Source organism: Mauremys reevesii, linkage group 8 (assembly GCF_016161935.1).
Source record: "Mauremys reevesii isolate NIE-2019 linkage group 8, ASM1616193v1, whole genome shotgun sequence".
NCBI lineage: Eukaryota > Metazoa > Chordata > Testudines > Geoemydidae > Mauremys > Mauremys reevesii.
The window spans coordinates 92,644,014-92,663,559 of NC_052630.1; the positions used below are offsets into that span (position 1 = coordinate 92,644,014).

Here is a 19,546-nt window from a genome sequence, read left to right on the forward strand (position 1 = left end):
AGATTGAAGTCCAGGACCTCCATGGTAGCATTCTCTGAAATGCTTCCAGTTCCACGCGCGGGGCCAGTTAGATCGGCAGAACTGCAGGGTCTCAATGCGTGGATGAGACGATGTAGGGAGGAGGGGTTTTGATTTATTAGTAACTGGGGAAACTTGTGGGAAAGGGGGAGCCTATACAGGAAGGATGGGCTCCACCTAAACCAAAATGGAACCAGATTCCTGGCACTTAAAATTAAAAAGGCCATAGAGCAATTTTTAAACTAAGGGCTGGGGAAAAGCTGACAGGTGCAGAGGAGCATGTGGTTCGGACATTCCTTAGGGGAGGGTCTATAAATGGAGATTCCCTATGTCCTAATAAGGAGGAGAAGAAGGAAGATGATAAAATACATGTAAGATCTGATGAGAAACAGTCAAAAGAAAAAAAGGTCCATTCAATTACCTCATGTTATGGCAGACAACTAAAAAGTGACAAGTTTTTAAAGTGCTTATATACTGTTGTCAGAAGTCTAAAAATATGATGGATGAACTAGAGTGCCTCGTATTAAATGAGGATATTGATATAATAGGCAGCACAGAAACTTGGTGGAATGAGGATAATCCATGGAACACAGTAATACAAGGGAACAAAATATATTAGAAGGACAGAACAGGTCGTGCTGGTGGGGGAGTGGCACTATATGTGAAAGAAAGCGTAGAATCAAACGAAGTAAAAATCTTAAATGAACCAAACTCTATGGATAGTAATTCCATGCTTGAATAAGAAGAATACAGCAGTAGGGATATATTACAGACCGCCTGACCAGTATGATGATAGTGTCTGTGAAATACTCAGGGTGATTAGAGAGGCTATTAAAATAAAAAACTCAATAATAATGCAGGATTTCAACTATCCCCATACTGACTGGGTATGTATCACCTCAGGAAGGGATGCAGAGATAAAGTTTCTTGACACCTTAAATGACTGCTTCTAGGAGCACCTAGTTCTGTAACCCACAAGAGGAGAGGCAATTCTTGATTTAGCCCTAAGTGGAGCACAGGATCAGATCCAAGAGGTGAATATAGCTGGACTGCTTGGTAATAGTGACCATAATATCATTAAATTTAACATCTCTGTGGCGGGGAAAACACCACAGTGGCCCAACACTGTAGCATTTAATTTCTGAAAGGGGAACTACACAAAAACGAGGAGGTTAGTTAAACAGAAATTAAAAGGTACAGTGCCAAAAGTAAAATCCCTGCAAGCTGCATGGAAACTTTTTAAAGACACTGTAATAGAGGTTCAACTTAAATGTATACCCCAAATTAAAAAACATAGTAAGAGAACCAAAAAAGAGCCACCATGGCTAAACAACAAATTAAAAGAAGCAGTGAGAGGCAAAAAGGCATCCTTTAAAAAGTGGAAGTTAAATCCCAATGAGGAAACTAGAAAGGAGCATAAACTCTGAAATGAAGTGTAAAAATATAATTAGGAAGGCCAAAAAAGAATTTGAAGAACAGCTAGCCAAAGACTAAAAAAGTAACAGCAAAATGTTTTTTAAGTACATCAGAAGCAGGAAGCCTGCTAAACAACCAGTCGGGCCACTGATGATTGAGATGCTAAAGGAGCACTCAAGGAAGATAAGGCTATTGCGAAGAAACTAAATGAATTCTTTGCATCGGTCTTCACGGCTGAGGATGTGAGGGAGATTCCTGAACCCGAGCCATTCTTTTTAGGTAACAAATCTGAGGAACTGTCCCAAATTGAGGTGTCATTAGAGGAGGTTTTGGAACAAATTGATAAACTAAACAGTAATAAGTCACCAGGACCAGATGGTATTCACCCAAGAGTTCTGAAGGAACTCAAATGTGAAATTGCAGGACTACTAACTGTCGTCTGTAACCTATTATTTAAATCAGCTTCTGTACCAAATGACTGGAGGATAGCTAATGTGACGCCAATTTTTAAAAAGGGCTCCAGAAGTGACCCTAGCAATCACAGGCCAGTAAACCTGACTTCAGTACAGGGCAGATTGGTTGAAACTATAGTGAAGAACAAAATTCTCAGACACATAGATGAACATAATTTGGTGGGGAGTAGTCAACATAGTTTTTGTAAAAGGAAATCATGCCTCACCAATCTACTAGAATTCTTCGAGGGAGTCAACAAGCATGTGGACAAGGGGGATCCGGTGGATATAGTGTATTTAGATTTTCAGAAAGCCTTTGACAAGGTCCCTCACCAAAGGCTCTTAAGCAAAGTAAGCAGTCATGGGATAAGAGGGAAGATCCTCTCATGGATTGGTAACTGGTTAAAAGATAGGAAACAAAGGGTAGGAATAAATGGTCAGTTTTCAGAATGGAGAGAGGTAAATAGTGGTGTCCCACAGGGATCTGTACTGGGCCCAGTCCTATTCAACATATTCATAAATGATCTGGAAAAAGGGGTAAACAGTGAGGTGGCAAAACTTGCAGATGATACAAAACTACTCAAGATAATTAAGACTGCGAAGAGCTACAAAAGGATCTCTCAAAACTAAGTGACTGGGCAACAAAATGGCAAATGAAATTAAATGTTGATAAATGCAAAGTAATGCACATTGGAAAACATAATCCCAACTATACATCTAAAATGATGGGATCTAAATTAGCTGTTACCACTCAAGAAAGAGATCTTGGAGTCATTGTGGATAGTTCTCAGAAAACATCCACTCAATGTGCAGCGGCAGTCAAAAAAGCGAACAGAATGTTGGGAATCATTAAGAAAGGGATAGCTAATAAGATAGAAAATATCATATTGCCTCTATATAAATCCATGGTACACCCACATCTTGAATACTGTGTGCAGATGTAGTCACCCCGTTTCAAAAAAGATACATTTGACTTGGAAAAGGTTCAGAAAAGGGCAACAAAAATTATTAGGGGTATGGAATGGCTGCTGTCTGAGGAGAGATTAATAAGACTGGGACTTTTCAGCTTGGAAAAGAGACAACTAAGGGGGGATATGAGAGAGGTCTATAAAATCATGACTGGGGTGGAGAAAGTAAATAAGGAAGTGTTATTTACTCCTCATAACAGAAGAATTAGGGGCCACCAAATGAAATTAAGAGGTAGCAGGTTTAAAACAAACAAAAGGAAGTATTTCTTCACACAACGCATAGTCAACTTGTGGAATTCCTTGCTAGAGGATGTTGTGAAGGCCAAGACTATAACAGGGTTAAAAAAAGAACTAGATAAATTCATTGAGGATAGGTCCATCAATGGCTCTGAGCCAAGATGGGCAGGGATGGTGTCCCTAGCCTCTGTTTGCCAGAAGCTGGGAATGGGCGACAGGGAAAGGATCAGTTGTTGGTTACCTGTTCTGTTCATTCCCTCTGGAGCACCTGGCATTGGCCACTGTTGGAAGACAGGATACTGGTCTAGATGGACCTTTGGCCTGACCCAGTGTGGCCGTTCTTATGTTCATGAAATTGAGAAGCAAGATTCAAGATTTTGAAGTTAAGAAACAAGAAGTGTGTGTATTGTATTGAAGTTGCCAGTTTAGAGAGTGAAAGCAGCATATTCAGCCAGACTGTGCAATCCACTGTGACAAATTAAACCTTCTGGACTTTGCCTGTCCCAGTGCTGCTTCTCAATCCATGCTTTTATATCCAAATATCAATCAATTAATCAGTTGCTAATTAAAGTACTTGAAGGAAAACTCAGAGGGCTTGATCCTTCACTATCCTGAGCATCCGCCACATGCAGCTAAGTGCCCTCAGCTGCCATTGGGTGGCAGAACTTTGCAGATGCAAACATTCGCTTTTTCTGACTCCCATCTGCTTGCTAAACAATGGTTAAAATCTGAAATAAGAGTCTCAGAAATGAAGGTGAATTAAATTAACCTAAAAAAAAACCAGAATGTGAACCACTATGCGGAGGCGCAATTGTTCAGGGGTGAACTATCAGGACACCACAGAATAATTATTTTTGAGACAATATCACTACACATGATTATTTAATCATGGTTGTGTAAACTTTTCTGGGCCTGATTCTGGTTTACACTAAGGTTCCTTGACACTACTCTGGCATTTGCGTTCTTTTTGCTCTGGCAGTGTAAAGGCAGTGTTACTGTGCTTATAAGTGTAATTCTAAGGACCTTCGTGTAAAGGGCAACCAGGGCCTTCTCACTTTACGTTTCACTAGTTTATTTCACCATTACAAACAGTGATTGCTTTATATTTACACTGACAATAAAAACAAAAGAAATGGCCAGTTTGGCTAGGGCCAGATTTCAAGGGACTTTTGACACACTACAGTGCTCAAGTCATGGTGAGAGCTCCCACTGTAATTTGCTTCCAAATTTCATCCCTCAGACAAAATGATACCGAGCAGGCTAGTGTGAACGTGTATCACCTCTGACTACAAGACAGAACTGGAACTGCATATCATAAGCCCTATGCAGCTACTAGCTAATGCAGGGGTACCCAACGCGGTGCCTGCGGGTGCCATGGCGCCCGTGAGGGCATCTAAATGCGCCTGCATCCTGGCCGGCGGTGGAGCATCCGCCGAAATGCCGCCGAATTTCTGCGGCATTTCGGCAACGACGCCTCTTGATAACGCCGCTTGCCGCTGACAAGCGGCGTCATCAAGAGGTGTCGCCCCTGAATTTTTGCGGCATTTCGGCGACGCCGCCTCTTGATGACGCCGCTTGCCGCCAACAAGTGACGTCATCGGCGTCACCGCTGAAATGCCGCAGAAATTCAGCAGCATTTCGGCGGATGCTCCACTGCCGCCACGGTCCTTTGTCTGGCGCCCGCTAAACAAAAAGGTTGGGGACCACTGAGCTAATGGATAATCTCCTATAGGCTATAGCTCCAATGACAGGGCCTTTGCTTTTGGAGCACGCAGATCAGATATGAGTTTTAGCCTAACTGTCACAGTGAAGTTCTGAGGAGCCATGACACGTAGAAGAGTCAACCCTGAAGTTATAAATGGCCACAGATTTGTTACAGCATCTGCTGTAGGGCGACCTGTGTTCCAAGCAAGACTGCTATGCTATTGGAATGCTTAGTTTGTGTAAATAAAGTTACATTTCTTTGCTGGGTATGTCATTGTGTTTGGTCTGTCTTGCAATATTCCTAGGGAGGCCAGACTGCCTTAATATTAGGTGTCAGCCATGACAGGGGAGATATGGTGAAAGCCTTGTTGTCTTGCAAGGCTGACATAAACCAGCAGGATGATAATGGAACATCAGCACTGATGGTTGCCTGTCAGCATGGCAATGTTGAGATTGCGAAGCTTCTTCTGGCTCACCCTGGTTGTAACACTACATTAACGGACAAGGTAAGGGAAACAGGTGGTTGCAGCATGTACTGTAAAAAAATATACATATTCAGACAGTCACTGCCAGGAGGCAATTAGTGAATGTTTAAAGAAACCATATGGCTTTCTTGCCTTAGAACTGGAGCAGACACTAGACACCTCCTGGAAACCAAAGTTTCTCCCTTATCAAACATATTGATGAGTGGGCTTTGGCTCTATGCCTCGCCTGTCTCACAGATAAAGGGGACTGGATCAGTTTAAGGATTTGGAGGATGAGTAACCCGAGTTTTAACTCCATTTTCAATTCCAAGCCAAACTGCACAATTGCATACTTAGAAGTGCAATGAAACCTGCCTTAACAGACAAGCTACTGCCTTCATAGACCACCTCTGAAGAATCCCCAAATGTACTAACTACAGTTGTACTCCAGCATCGGTAGGAAGTCACTTCCATTAAGCATAAAAACCCTTTTCTCAGTTTATTGAGCATTCGCTTAGGACAGAGGTCACTGTACAATACAGTGAACATGTAAGTACAACACTACTGAACTACAGCAGTATCCTGTGCTGGAGTTTTGGTATATGAAAGAGCATGAGAGAGAGAGAGAGAGAGAATGATTCCAGTATAGGCCTTTATCTCTTTCAAATACTATAATAAGTAACACCTGGGTTGCGTGCATGCAGCATGGAGCTCAAGATGTTTCCTATTTTGTACGTGTTCAGTACGCATGGATACAGCCCTTTGCATTTGTGGATTACAGACAACAGGCAGGTTACAAATGATAATACATGCCCCATTGGCATATACCAGATAATTAGAAGTGTAAAAACATCTTGAAAATAATGAGGAAGATTCACTCTGGCTTAGAGCTTTATTCCAGCATTATGATGCACTGCTCAAACCACAGAAAAATATTATGTTAATAGACCACAGCTTCATTATAACCATATAGTTTTATGTAAAAACCTGGCACGTAATCAAATGTTGTCCAATTCTCCACTTGACAGTGCCTTTGAAAGAACTGCACCTATCAGAATCAACTAATTGAGTGTACCCACCATTTAACTACAGGGAGTCACAACTGAAAAATTCACTTCCTTCCTCAGAATGCTGACTTGCCATTTGTAACAGCCAATGAGAGCGCTTTCCTTTTGCAGCCCCCCCACACCCCACCAGTCTCCTCAGTGACTTCAAATCCAACATCAGGTGATCCATTGCTTGGTTACAAACTCACCTAGCTGAACTGGTTCCTCAGGCTGCAGCTAGGTCATTGTCTTGGGGTGCATGTATTTGAATGGGAGACCATCTAAGTAAATGACCCTGGATTGTTAAGCTTCTGCTAGCTGCAAGAATTTCTCATGAAGCCTTCCTGGAAGTCTTAGCAGAAGATGGAGGGTAAAAGGCAAAAGTGTAGGCAATCAAAATGGCACTCACAAAACAAAATGAAGTTTGTAATCTGATATAGGAACATACAGTAGGGTGACCAGATAGCAAGTGTGAAAAATCGGGACGGGGTGGGGGGTAATAGGTGCCTATATAAGAAAAAACTCCAAAAATCAGCACTGTCCCTATAAAATTGGGACATCTAGTCACCCTAACATACAGACATGCAGTAGTCCCTCACAATCTTCCATGATGCACCACAGTCAGGGACTCCCATGTTGCACCACTTCTCCTCTCCATGCAGGTAGACTGTTATTTATCATGGGAGGTGTAGTCCATCCAAGGAGCCCAGCCAACAGGAGAATTGGAGCTTGAATCACCTGAACTACAACTCCCATAAGGCATCAGAGCAGCATTTTCAAATAAAAATATTTCAGTTCTCGGCCAGAATATTTTGGTGGTCAAATTTCTGCCCAAAATGAACACTTCCCATGAAAAAAAACTCTACTTTTTTGATCAGCTCTAATATTTAGGCATTGTGGCCTGATTCTTTTTGGCCCTGAGTACTCACAATTCCTATTGATATCAATGGGTGGGTGTTGAGTACCTCTGAATGATCTTCTCAGCTCCAGCGGAAAGAACCCTTGCATTATGATCATGTCAAAAAATCACAATGGGGAAATATTTATGCACAGCACACCTACAGACACAAAGAGGTACATTTTAAATAAAGACTAGGTTACACCTTGCTTTTTTAGAGGTGAAATATTCAGCTGAGGTTTTGAACCAACACAATGCATTGCTGCTGCAGAGTGGTTGCAGTTCTAACTGCCTGATGTGCACCTGCAGCCAAGTTAGAGGTACAAATACACAGATTACTCGTGGGTGCAAAAATATGGGTACAAATTTTGTAGGTGCAAGTTGCACCCATAAAAGGGAAGCCAACCTTGTTGAAATTTTTGCTCAAGATGTATTAAAACCTGTTAATAATATATAGGGTGAAACCCTGCTTAACTGAAGTCAATGGGAGTTTTTCCATTAATCCCTTAAATAGGCTAGCATGTAGCATGCCATTTAGTACGAATGTCCAGACAGCAGTCACCAAGACAAGAAGTGATTCCTCTGTTTTGAAAAACACATCAGGGCCCAGTTCTGCCCTTTGGATATACAGATTTAAATGACCGAGAGTTGCACCAGTGTATCTGAACAGCAGAAGTGAGCTCTTAGGATCTTGTCAAGAGAGAGTCTTGCAACAAAAGCCCTATCAGCGATATATATCAAATTGTCCAAGTCCTCCCTTTTCACCCACTCACAGGTTGGATAGATCATCTGACTGGAAAGGAAACTACTGCCTTGGCAAAGATCACATTAGCACATTTAAAAATCTCATTTCAGCCTTGGAGTATAGTCTTCAGTAGCTGCACAGTATGTGAATCACTATCTTATTTAGTTAAGGCAGATTTGAAAACCCCCTTGAGCGAATAACTGGCAGTTAATTCCAGGATAGAAATTGTTATTAACAGCTTGTGTACATCATAACCTCACCTGGACATCCGGCAATGTGAAAATCGCTGAAACAACAGGAGAGGAAATTTTCGTAGAATAAAGAAGACCATTTGAGACAATAACTTAGCTTCCTCCATGCCCGCGGAATCGAGATTATAGATTTGTATCTGCTTCTTTCCCTCTGTTTAACGCAACTAATTAGACAGCAGATTGTGCTAGTGAGGGATAAAGATGTGCTGCACTATAATGTTACTTGAAGATTTTAATCTGAAAGGTGACTGAAAGGTCACCTGCTGAAGACCCAAATCAATCTAAATCCATCACAAGGTTTCTCTTTTGTACCAGGTGCCTTGCTATCATATTTCCCATGTGAAACACCAAAGAAGCATTGCTTATATATTTACAGCTTTCGGTACTGTGACAAGGACTAAACAATGTTATTTACATAAACACAATTAAATGTTTAATAGCCAGACCAGTTGCAAGCTGGCAGCACATCACATTGCCAACTAACTGATGGAGTTTCTGAGAAATTATATACAGTGGCTCTAAGTGTGGAATTTTTCAGTAGTTGTATGCATTGGTTTTGTTCATGTGCAAGGAGGTGGATCATGCACTGTCTCTTCAACAACCACTGTTGATTATCCAGGCTGAATTTCACAGCCTTCATTACGAGAGAGCAGCATTGTTTCAAGATGATGCCAGAGGAGGATGAAAGAGCAGACAGGAACGTATGGGCAGGGCTAGTTATCTGAGATTAGAACAGCAGACTGATCTATGTATCAATCTGTGTCTGCACAGTCAGTGGGCAATAGGTAGTTTACACATATACACTCAAATGGAGACAAATACAAGCACACTAAATAAACAGCATTTTTTCTTAATTTAGACATTATTTAATGGGGAATAGTCATTGCTGACAGCACCCAAAATTGGACAAGATACTACCACAATGAATTCATTAGAAACAGACTAACTAGACCTACTACACTGGCAAAAACTGTCTTATGCTGATAAATCAAGTTGACCAACTTCAGGACGGAGAGCCCAGTGTCATGACTATAAGCTGAACACCAAATATAATGTCTTTTGTTTAATTTAAATATACACAAGTGCAGATTGTTATAATCTCTCTCCACAACGCATCTTAATTTTGGATAGTCAGCTACTGAGATAAAGCAGGTTTCAGAGTGATAGCCGTCTTAGTCTGTATCCGCAAAAATGAAAACAACGAGGAGTACTAGTGGCACCTTAGAGACTAACAAATTTATTTGGGCATAAGCTTTCGTGGGCTAAAACCCACTTTACCAGATGCATGGAGTGGAAAATACAGTAGGAAGATATATATAGCAGTACATGAGAAGATGAGAGTTGCCTTACCAAGCGGGGGGATCGAGACAAGTCAATTAAAGTGGGCTATTATAAACAGGACAAAAAAATCACTTTTGTAGTGGTAATCAGGGTGGCTCATTTCAAACAGCTGACAAGAAGGTGTGACTTATCCACTCCCAGTCTTTATTCAGGCCTAATTTGATGATGTCCAGTTTGCAAATGAATTCCAGTTCTGCAGTTTCTCGTTGAAGTCTGGTTTTGAAGTTTTTTTGTTGAAGAATTGCCACTTTTCAGTCTGTTACTGAGTGTCCAGGGAGGTTGAAGTGTTCTCCGACTGGTTTTTGAATGTTATAATTCTTGACGTCTGATTTGTGGTCCATTTATTCGTTTGCGTAGAGACTGTCAGGTTTGGCCAATGTACATAGCAGCTGCTCTGGTAACTAAGATTGGCAGCCTGCTAAATACTGTGATCAGAGACTATGTTCGGATTCACACACATCTCCTTACAGTCGATGCTTTTCTCAGGAAGACTGACAAAAGGAGGGAATATCTGGCATTTGAATAGTATACTCCTTCCTCGGAAGCATCAGGGATGACGACGTCTGGAGATGGGACATTGGGCAGGGAGGGCCAGGACTCTGAGGTGGCTCCGAGCATTCTCTCTCTCTCTCTCAGGTGCTCAGGCTGGCTGGTTCTTGCTCACATGCTCAGGGCCTAACTGATCGCCATATATGGGGTCAGGAATGAATTTTCCCCAGGTCAGATTGGCAGTCACCATGGTTTTATTTTTTGCCTTCTTTTGCTAGAATTGGGTGTGGGTCGCTTGCCAGGATTATCTGAGTATAGCTCATTGAATCATTTCTCTGTCATTGCTGGGGCCTTGAGCCCTTGTCCCCTTCAGCCCCTCCTACTCTCTGCCTGTGGCACATAACAGTCTGGTATCCTGTGGGCTGTAATGCTTTGGTCTCGTTTTAGTTGTTGGGTTTAGTGTGTGGATGCTGGGTGGTATTGGTGGCCTGTGATATACAGGAGGCCAAACTAGATGATCTAGTGATCCTTCTGGCCTTGGACTATATGACTCTATGAAGGATTAGGCCGTTTTGACATCATGGGCAATTTTGTCACTGTAATGCATGGAACCCTTTTTCCCATTAGTAGAACTGGCACATGCAATTCTCCGCATTCAACACTGACATTAACCCTTAGCTGTCCAGTAAGATTTTTATTTGAAAGATTTGCATAGTAAATTCATTTTCTTTTTTTTCCCATGTAGAGTGGTAATTCTGCTCTGTCTGTCGCTCTGAAATCTGCCCACATGGAAATTGCAGAGCTTCTCCAAGCCCACATAGAGCAGAGCCGGTCTTTGGTTAAATAAAGGAAATGGAAAATGGCATTTGTCAGAACGGGGACTGGATAACAAAAGGTTCATTCTTTTAACAACTCTGCTTCCAATTTAGATGGAAATGATTGTAGCTGATACTGCTGATTTCTATACTTATTGAGGGAGTGAACTATGTCAACTATTTGCATACATTCCTAATGTATAATTCTCCTCATTAAGCCTGCTTTTATAGTCCTAACCTATGCATAGTGCCACAAATGACTCAAATACTGTTTCACAGAGTTAGATTATTGTATTGCCTTTTATTAACACTCTTGATCTTAAAACTGAATTCCACTATCTACCCCTCACAGCATAATTTTGTCATGTTGGTGAACAAAAAACAAATGCACATTAGAAAAGCAATACTTACTTTTTTGTAATTTTAGATAATGGTGTTCTTTTTAATCAACTATTTAAAATGTGTCTCATTTAACTTGCTAGTTTGCATCTTACTGTTTATTATTACACCTTCTGTATGTACTACCAGGCAATGCTTACTCAATATATATAGCAGTAAATACAAGTCAGGTGGATTATGTAAAAATATCAAATCCTATTTATGTGTGGTTATGTGCTCAGAAGCAAGAATTAAAATTAGTGCTCTAGGAAAATATTTGAGTGTGCCGGATCCAAACACACAGACATTGTTTTTCTTGTATTCAGAATTACCATGTGGCTCTCATTTTTCCTAATTAAATTTGACTTAAGCAGGAACCGTGGCCCACCGGCATATACTGTATATCATTTATAGGATGCTGAGGTACAATTGTGATGTATCAGGTTATCTCAACACAGTACAGGAGACAAATTACTTGATCATAGCATAAACCTTCTCTGCAAGGATGGGTTAATACTGTCTGAAAGGTTGTATATTTAAATTCATAGAACCACTTCTGATGATAATAGGTTCCACCCAGAAAGTGCCCTTTGGCAAAACATCTGTTCTTCAATTTTCCAGCATGCTAAACTTTTGGAACCCCCCAAACTGGGCAGATTTAAATCTGTGCAGTAATTTAGCTGCCAGATTTTTCCTGTGTAATCTGAGTGACCTGCCACCATCAGAGAAGCTAGGGTTCCTCCCTGAAGTATACAGCCCTTTGGGCCCTAGTGGGAATCCAGCACTGTCTGCAGTGCATATATAAGGCAGATCTTTCCTACATTTGAGTGGCCCAAGCACAGCAACTACAGACCACTCTGCCTTCCTCTTTCAAAGCAGGTACGGTAGGTCCTTCCTCTGTGAAAGTCACAGCCAAAGGGTCCCATCCTGCAGGGTACTGAGAACATCCTGTGAGATACTGAGCATTTTCAACTCCCACTGAATTCAGCATCTCGCTGGAATTACTCAGCACCTAGCAGAATGGGGTCATAAATCCCTATCCCTGCAAACATCTTTCCATTCTCATTAAGACCAAAAATTAACAAGCCTTGATGTTACATTTTTTCCATTGGAAGAGTCTTTCCATTGACTTCAGTGGGCCTGGGATCAGGCCCTGATTGTGCACAGCTATTCAAGTTGTGTGCAGCGTGAAGTCAGTGAGACTGGATCCAGTAGCACTTACTACAAATAAAATGTACTGTTTTTCTAACGTCCTCGTGTTTATTTCTAAACAAAATCTAATCCTGGTTTAACTTTTTTGGTTTATGTGTAAGTCACATTATAGCATATTATTAAATCTCATTTGAGTCACCTCGTCCTCTTCCCTTGCATTTGCAATGCATATCGAAATCATTTCCAAGACTGATAGCATGATCCCATTGTCCTCATTCGAACAAAACTCTCAATGGCTTAGGTGGGCGTTTTGTTGAAGGAAGGAAAAGAGGATCCTGTCCTTTGTTCTTTTTCATTATTCAGATGTTTTCACATTGAAATCTACTGTATAATTCTCTTTATTTCTTTCATGGTTCTTAATCAAAAGCAATCTGTAGGGTCATTATCCCATACATTTGTCTCCCATTTTACTGTTTCCCAAAATGAATTTATCTCCTTTATGTGTGAATAAAAGTCAGATTTGAATTTACCTGCATTTGTTCTTATACCTATTTTCCTTCTCCATTTCTGGGACAGAAAATTAGATCACACGTTTTACTAGTGAACTAGTTCTCTTGATGGTAAATGGGGATGCAGTTACGGTGAAATCGCCCATTGCCTCACCACACATTGCAGTCAATGGAAAAATTCTTCTCGACTCCAATGGGAGCTGAATCAGACCCATGTTTAATAAAATACAAGGGGGCCTTTTGTGAACCCTTTGTATTTAGGTGAGTTTTAGTCTTAATTACTATAGGGAAACTGAATGATACAGGTTACAGAATACAAGGGAAAACCTCCAAGTCTATTATCTCCAACACATTTTAATGGAATGACAAAGTCCCTTTTTAGAGGCAAGTAGGTCTCCAGTGGATATATGATGAGAAACTTATAAAATGATTAAACAATGCCAAGATTACGAACACAAATCCTGGAATTTGAGAGGTAATCAATACACTACACCAACCCTTCAAGTTTTAAACAAACACAAAATCAATTTAAAAAACAAGCTGAGTTGTCCAAATACCACTAGCAGTTATGCTCCCTGAGGCAGACCCGTAGCAGCCAAAGCAAAATGAAAGGATGTTTTCAGAAGTGAAGGTTACGGGAGTATCCTTGACTTGCAATAGGAACTCAAAGACTGAGAAGAGCAATGAGAAAGGAACACAAAGGGCCACTAAACACAGACAAATAGGTAGTGGTATATTGTTCATTTATACAGCACTGTATGAAGTATATGAGTGCCTTGCAAGTTTATCTGTCTGTCACGATCAGGCTTTAGAAAGAAACATCAGATAGATGAAAAAAAGCTACTGTGGATGTCAGTAGATTCAAAACCAAAGTTATAAATGAACAATGGTCCTGAACCTCCATCTGAATATATCAGAACTCTGGGAAAGTTCAAATCTGGATTGAATCTCTACCAAAAACTACAGAAAGTGTCAGGCAGCCAAAATCTAACTAATGCAAATATAAAAATATAAGCTGGCCTATAAAATTTGGTACATTATTTGTGTCAAACCAAGTACTTTAGTTCTTCAGTATTTGAATGGTTTAGTCAAAATTCTGGAATTAATTGTCTTTTGCCACTATATCACCACAATGCTCTCCTTGCTGGGATGTACGGAGGTATGAGTGTACCACTAAAAACAAAAGAATTCAGGGGGAAATCTGCCAAACTTCTTAACTCATGCTGCAGCACCTAGAGGCTTCAGTACATATGCTACATAAAATCATGCATTGTTTTAGATATTTCTTCAAAACACAGGCAGTTAGAATTGTTATGGCAGGGGTAGGCAACCTATGGCACGCGTGCCGAAGGCAGCACGTGAGCTGATTTTCAGTGGCACTCACACTGCCCGGGTCCTGGTCACCGGTCCGGGGGCGGGGGCTCTGCATTTTAATTTAATTTTAAATGAAGCTTCTTAAACATTTTAAAAACCTTATTTACTTTACATACAACAATGGTTTAGTTATATATTAAAGAAAGAGACCTTTTTAAAAAGTTAAAATGTATTACTGGCACACAAAACCTTACATTAGAGTGACTAAGTGAAGACTCGGCACACCATTTCTGAAAGGTTGCCAACCCCTGTGTTATGGTCTCAATAGAGAACTATTAGATTTACCAAGGAGGTGAAAAAGGAATGAATCTAGTGGTCTGAGTCCATCACCAAGAGGCAAGGGCTCCTTAGGCCCAAAAGTCAGCCTTGGTGAAAATGAAAGCCATTCCACTGAAGTGACTGGAATTGGGTCAGAGCTGAATTTGGCTTGTGTATTGTAGGCTTCGCTCTAACATTGATTCTAACTGTGGCTATGTCACACTCTCAGGGAAAGTGTGCTGTGGGGAGTTCTGTGTGACAACAGGTTGTGTGCATGGAAGGAAGCGTGCTAAGAATGAACGTGGAAGGGACTAAGTTCTGAGAAGGGAAACAAGTTTGGCTCTAGCTATTACATGAGAGTGTCCTCTGGGAAAATCACAGAGAAAGGGGATGTGTTTGTACTTTAATCAAGTTCAGCTCTTGAATTCTAAAGACTGATCCAAATATTGTCTGCAGTCAAGAGTTTTGAAGATAGGCAGTATCAGCCTAAAATATTTTTTTAATATTTTAACTTTTAGGTCCAGATTCACCAGTACATTCTGGCTTACTTTACCCTGTTGGGGAGCACAGCATAGCAACCAGAGCCTACAGGTTAATTAAGCGTGGTTTACAGTTACTTTCCATACCCAGAACAGCACAGAATGTATTGGGTGTGTGGGAGACGTGAGGAGAGAGGGAGAAATTGTGGATGGGTGGAGGGCAGGACAGTCTTTGGGGAAGGAGGCTGTGTTAGGGAAACTGGCACTAAATGATGGAAATGGGGGGGTGGGGGGCATGAAAGGGAGTCCTGTCCCCGAAAATCTTGTGTGTCTGTGTTTTAAGGACTCCTCCTGCTCTCCTGTCTTAGCTCCCTCTGCAGTGCATAACGAAGCCAATGCAGCAACATCACAGGAGTTTTTCAAACACCAGTGCCCAAGCTAGTGCACAGCGACTGAGCTGTAGTAGTTGGGGCCAAGCAACCTATGAATGAAAACTTTTGGCATAAGAATCTGGTCTCTCTCTCATGCCACTGACCCATTACAAATATTTCTTCCTTGGCTGAGCGGTAGTCAGAATTCAGGGCCCTGCAGGTCAGTTTCCCAGTTGGAGCAGCAATTGGTGACCCAGTCAAGTATTTTCTTAGTGTAATTTGTTTATTTACAAAATGGCACCCGTCCTCTCTCCCTGAACAGCAGCAAGAAAAAGCTGCACACAGGCAGCCTCCTTTTGCAGGAATCCCAGATAAAGAACCACTCTCCTGTCCAAAGAAGGAGGTATTAGCCTCACAGCCAAGCAGACTGCTTCCTTCCACACAGGAGCGGCTCTAGGATTTGCGCCGCCCCAAGCAGGGCGGCACGCCGCGGGGGGCGCTCTGGCGGTCGCCGGTCTCGCTGCTCCGGTGGACCTCCTGCAGATGTGCCTGCAGAGGATCCGCTGGTCCCGCGGCTCCGGTGGACCTCCCGCAGGCACGCCTGCGGATGCTCCGCCGAAGCCGCGGGACCAACGGACCCTCCACAGGCACGTCTGCGGGAGGACCACCGGAGCCGCCTGCCGCCCTCCCGCGGGACGCCGCCCCAAGCTGGGGTCTGGAGCCGGCCCTGCTTCCACAGACCACCCCAAACTTGAACTGACTACTCAGCATGCAGTTTGATTCCAGCAACGGAATTTGAAACCAAGGAAAAGCCTGTTAGCTCCAAAGTGCCTCTCAGATTGCATGTGGTGTCTCCGCACTTGGCCCCGGAAGTCAGCCCCACTTCTTTATGTGAAGCTGCTTTGCACTGCAAAAGGGCCTAAACTGCTCCTGTTGGTGGGCACAAAGGAAAGTGCTTTAGTACATGGCCGTTCACTTGAGTGGGTTCTGTGATTGGCTTTGCATCCAGGATCCCTAATGGTGGGCCACCTCGTTCGTAACAACAAATGAAGAATTACACCAGAGCTGGCTCCTTTCATTTCAAATTTCTGCCACAAATGGGAATAAACTTTTGTGACCATTTAAAAAAAATTTTTTTTCCTGCTTTTTGACCAGCTGCAGAGTTGATTTAAATGTTTTTAAATTAGACATTTCAATGAGGAAAACAGAAACATTCAAATGCTGACAAAAGAAAAAAAAGTTCCTCCTCTCCTCAATGTCTGACCAGCTTTAATACACACAGACACACACTCTCACACATGCACACACAGAGCAAGAGAAAGGGCAGTCACAAATGCAAACCTTCTCCTTTTGGATGCCTCCATGGGGCAAAATATATAATAATTTCAGTGCACCCAACACTCCAAAGCTAGGCTTGCAAAATGGCATCAGAATGGGAATATGACAATAACCATCGCTTTTTAAATGAAGTTGAAATGTTTGCGAGCTGTAATAAGATTTTAAAGGCCTTCCTGTAGACACCACCAATGTCTGGGGTTTTTTCCAGCCAAAATGTAGGGACACTTTGACAAAGATATGCCGCCCTTTGTGAGAAGAATTGTTCTGTATGTTCCCGGGAAGTTGAATCTTCTCTCAGTACAGTCCCAGGACAGGTCTTATCAATCGTGATGTGAGCTACGTGTCCATAACCACGAAAAAGAATCTTATGTGATATTTCAACTCTTATACATTTCTCTTTCTTCTCCACTCTCCATCTCTTCTCCCACCACCTCTCTTCCACATCTCTGTCCATTTTCCTCCATCTTTCTGTGTGGAAGCTTTCCTCATACTTCTCCCCATTGCACTCTATTTCTCCCTCGCTTAGGCTTTTAGACTGCCTGGCCCTCAGCAGAGTAGCTGGACACCTCTCTCTGCCTCTCATCTAGCTTGCCAGACCTTTCAGGGTGCAGCAGTGGCGGTGGATTGACTACATGGCCAGGGAGAAGTAATTTGTTCCCCTCTATCCTGAAACAACCCCAGCCACCTAAACCTCCCTTGTACGTGGGAGTTGGTATTGCATACCTTGGAGACTGGTCTGAACTGAGCATTTCTTTCATTACTGTTCCGCAGCAGGGGAAATTCCCCCTCCCCCCACACTCTCAGGGCACAAAATTTTCCAAAAGCCCCAATAGCCTCTCATCAAGTAACCTTTTAAGAGAGCTATAGAGGTAACATTCTGCAAAAAGAACAGAGATTAACATGCGTGAGAAGCCATTTCTGCATCCGGTTCGCTTTTTTAAATAAATGTAGCATTTCCCTTACACCAGCCCAACAGGTTTCTGAAACCACTCACTTCCTGTTCTTTGGGGCCCAAATAGAAGAGATTAAGTTTTGCAGCTCCTGCACTTGGATTTATTTGGGAAAGTTGCCCTAATACTACTAATAATAATCCTATGCACTTCTAGAGACACTTGTCAGCTTCAAACTTGAATAACCTCAAGCATTTTGCAGGATCAGGCCCTTAAGCGTCACAAAACCTAGTGAGGTGGATACATAAATATTATTTCTTTCCCTTCACTGAACCATCCGGTACTGCTCAGAGATCAGGATACAGAACTATATGGACCTAGGCATTCAGATACTACAATGATGAGTGCAGTATAAAAACCTATATAGAACTATCAGTCTGAGCCAGCATGGCAGGTCCTGTGCTCGCACATTTGATTTTCTCATCTCTTTCCCATTTAAGGCTATTTTCTTCTTTTACAAGTCTCTGTTTTCTCTTGGGTTCTTATTTATTTTTGTTCCTCTCTCTCTCCCCACTGACCTTTACTTTTTCCTGATTTGCACTTTAGCTCCTTTAATATGCATGTTTATTTTCATTCTTTTACCTTCTGTTTCTTCTCTTCCTTCCAACTGTTTCCTGCTCTCCCTTCCTCTCTCAGGGAGAAACAACTAAGCACCAGATGATTGATTCTCTGTTGCAGGCAGCAGGGAAATCTGCAAATGGGCAGCTCTACTCTGGGAAACTGGCTCAGTTCCCCACCTCTGCAGGATGTGGAGAAGGGATTTGAACTTGGGTGCCCCATGCTGCTGGAGAGTGCCCTAGCACACTGGGCTATGGGTTATTCTGGTGTGGGTCTCTCTCAATCTTTGTTGCAGAAGCTATTCCACTTTGTATAAATAATTACAAAAGCCTTGGAGCAGAGACTTGAACTTGGGTTTTCTACGGACTAGGTGTGTGCCCTAAGCACCTAGCTGGGAATCATTCCTGGACCCAATGACTATTCATTGTCATTATGACCAAATGCACCCCTATATTCACACCCTACCCACTATTGTAATAATCTTGGTACAAAATATGCCCTTTGAGGTATTATTTGAAAACTAATAACTTGCTGGTTAATAATATGATGGTGAAATGTATGTAGCAACCTTATATGTAAAGTGATGAATATAAGCTGAAATTAAGTCTGAAATGTGTTTACCAGACAAGCCTGGGTAAACCAGTTTCTCAAAGACAAAGGAAATGCGGATGCCTCTAGCCAGGTATCGTCAAAGTTGATGGCAATCACCTGTCAAGTGACCATGCTTTGGCAAGGAAGGGGGATAGGAACAGATAGATCTGCATTTTAGCAAACAACAGCATGGCACCTCTTTCAACACCAGACTCTTTGTCTCCGTCCTCACATCAGGAATGAAATTTATCTGGAAGTAACATTCAGGAGAAGCCATTCTCAAAGGGTGACTGAACTATAAAAGTGAGGGGCAAAACCACCCCAATTTCTCTCTCCTATTCATTTCTCTCTGTTTCATCTAAGACGACAAAAGCCTTTGGACTTTGGGAGTAGACCCTGTCCTGAGAATTTGGTCAGCATTGTTAGTGGGAACATGTGGTACGGGACTTCACCTTGAACCAAGTCTAGTTTGTTAAGTTTTAGTGCTAGAAAGCAATTTATCTTTATTTCTCTTGTAACCATTTCTGACTTTAATGCCTTATATTTGTACTCACTTTAAATCTATCTCCTTGTAGTTAAATAAGCTTGTTTTATTCTTTAATTAAAATGCATCCATTTTAACTGTGTGGGTAACTCCATTTAGGGTGGCAAACTGTTGTATATTGATCCCCTTAGAGAGGCAACAGACCTAATATATTGGGACGGTCCATGAGAGGGCTGGACAGTGCAGAACACATGTTTTTT

At 41.9% G+C, this 19,546-nt stretch overlaps 1 protein-coding gene across 4 annotated transcripts in view; it reads left to right on the forward strand.

The window, feature by feature from the left end:
* Positions 1-12,903, forward strand: part of KANK4 (KN motif and ankyrin repeat domains 4) — a 54,585-nt gene extending 41,682 nt beyond the window's left edge. For all 4 annotated transcript variants that reach the window (XM_039486592.1, XM_039486591.1, XM_039486593.1 and 1 more), the window contains 2 exons: positions 5,101-5,301; positions 10,775-12,903. In XM_039486592.1, the coding sequence (XP_039342526.1) occupies positions 5,101-5,301; positions 10,775-10,876 (303 nt within the window). In that variant the 3' untranslated portion in view covers positions 10,877-12,903. The remainder of the gene's footprint in view (positions 1-5,100; positions 5,302-10,774) is intronic.
* Positions 12,904-19,546: the final 6,643 nt, after the last annotated feature.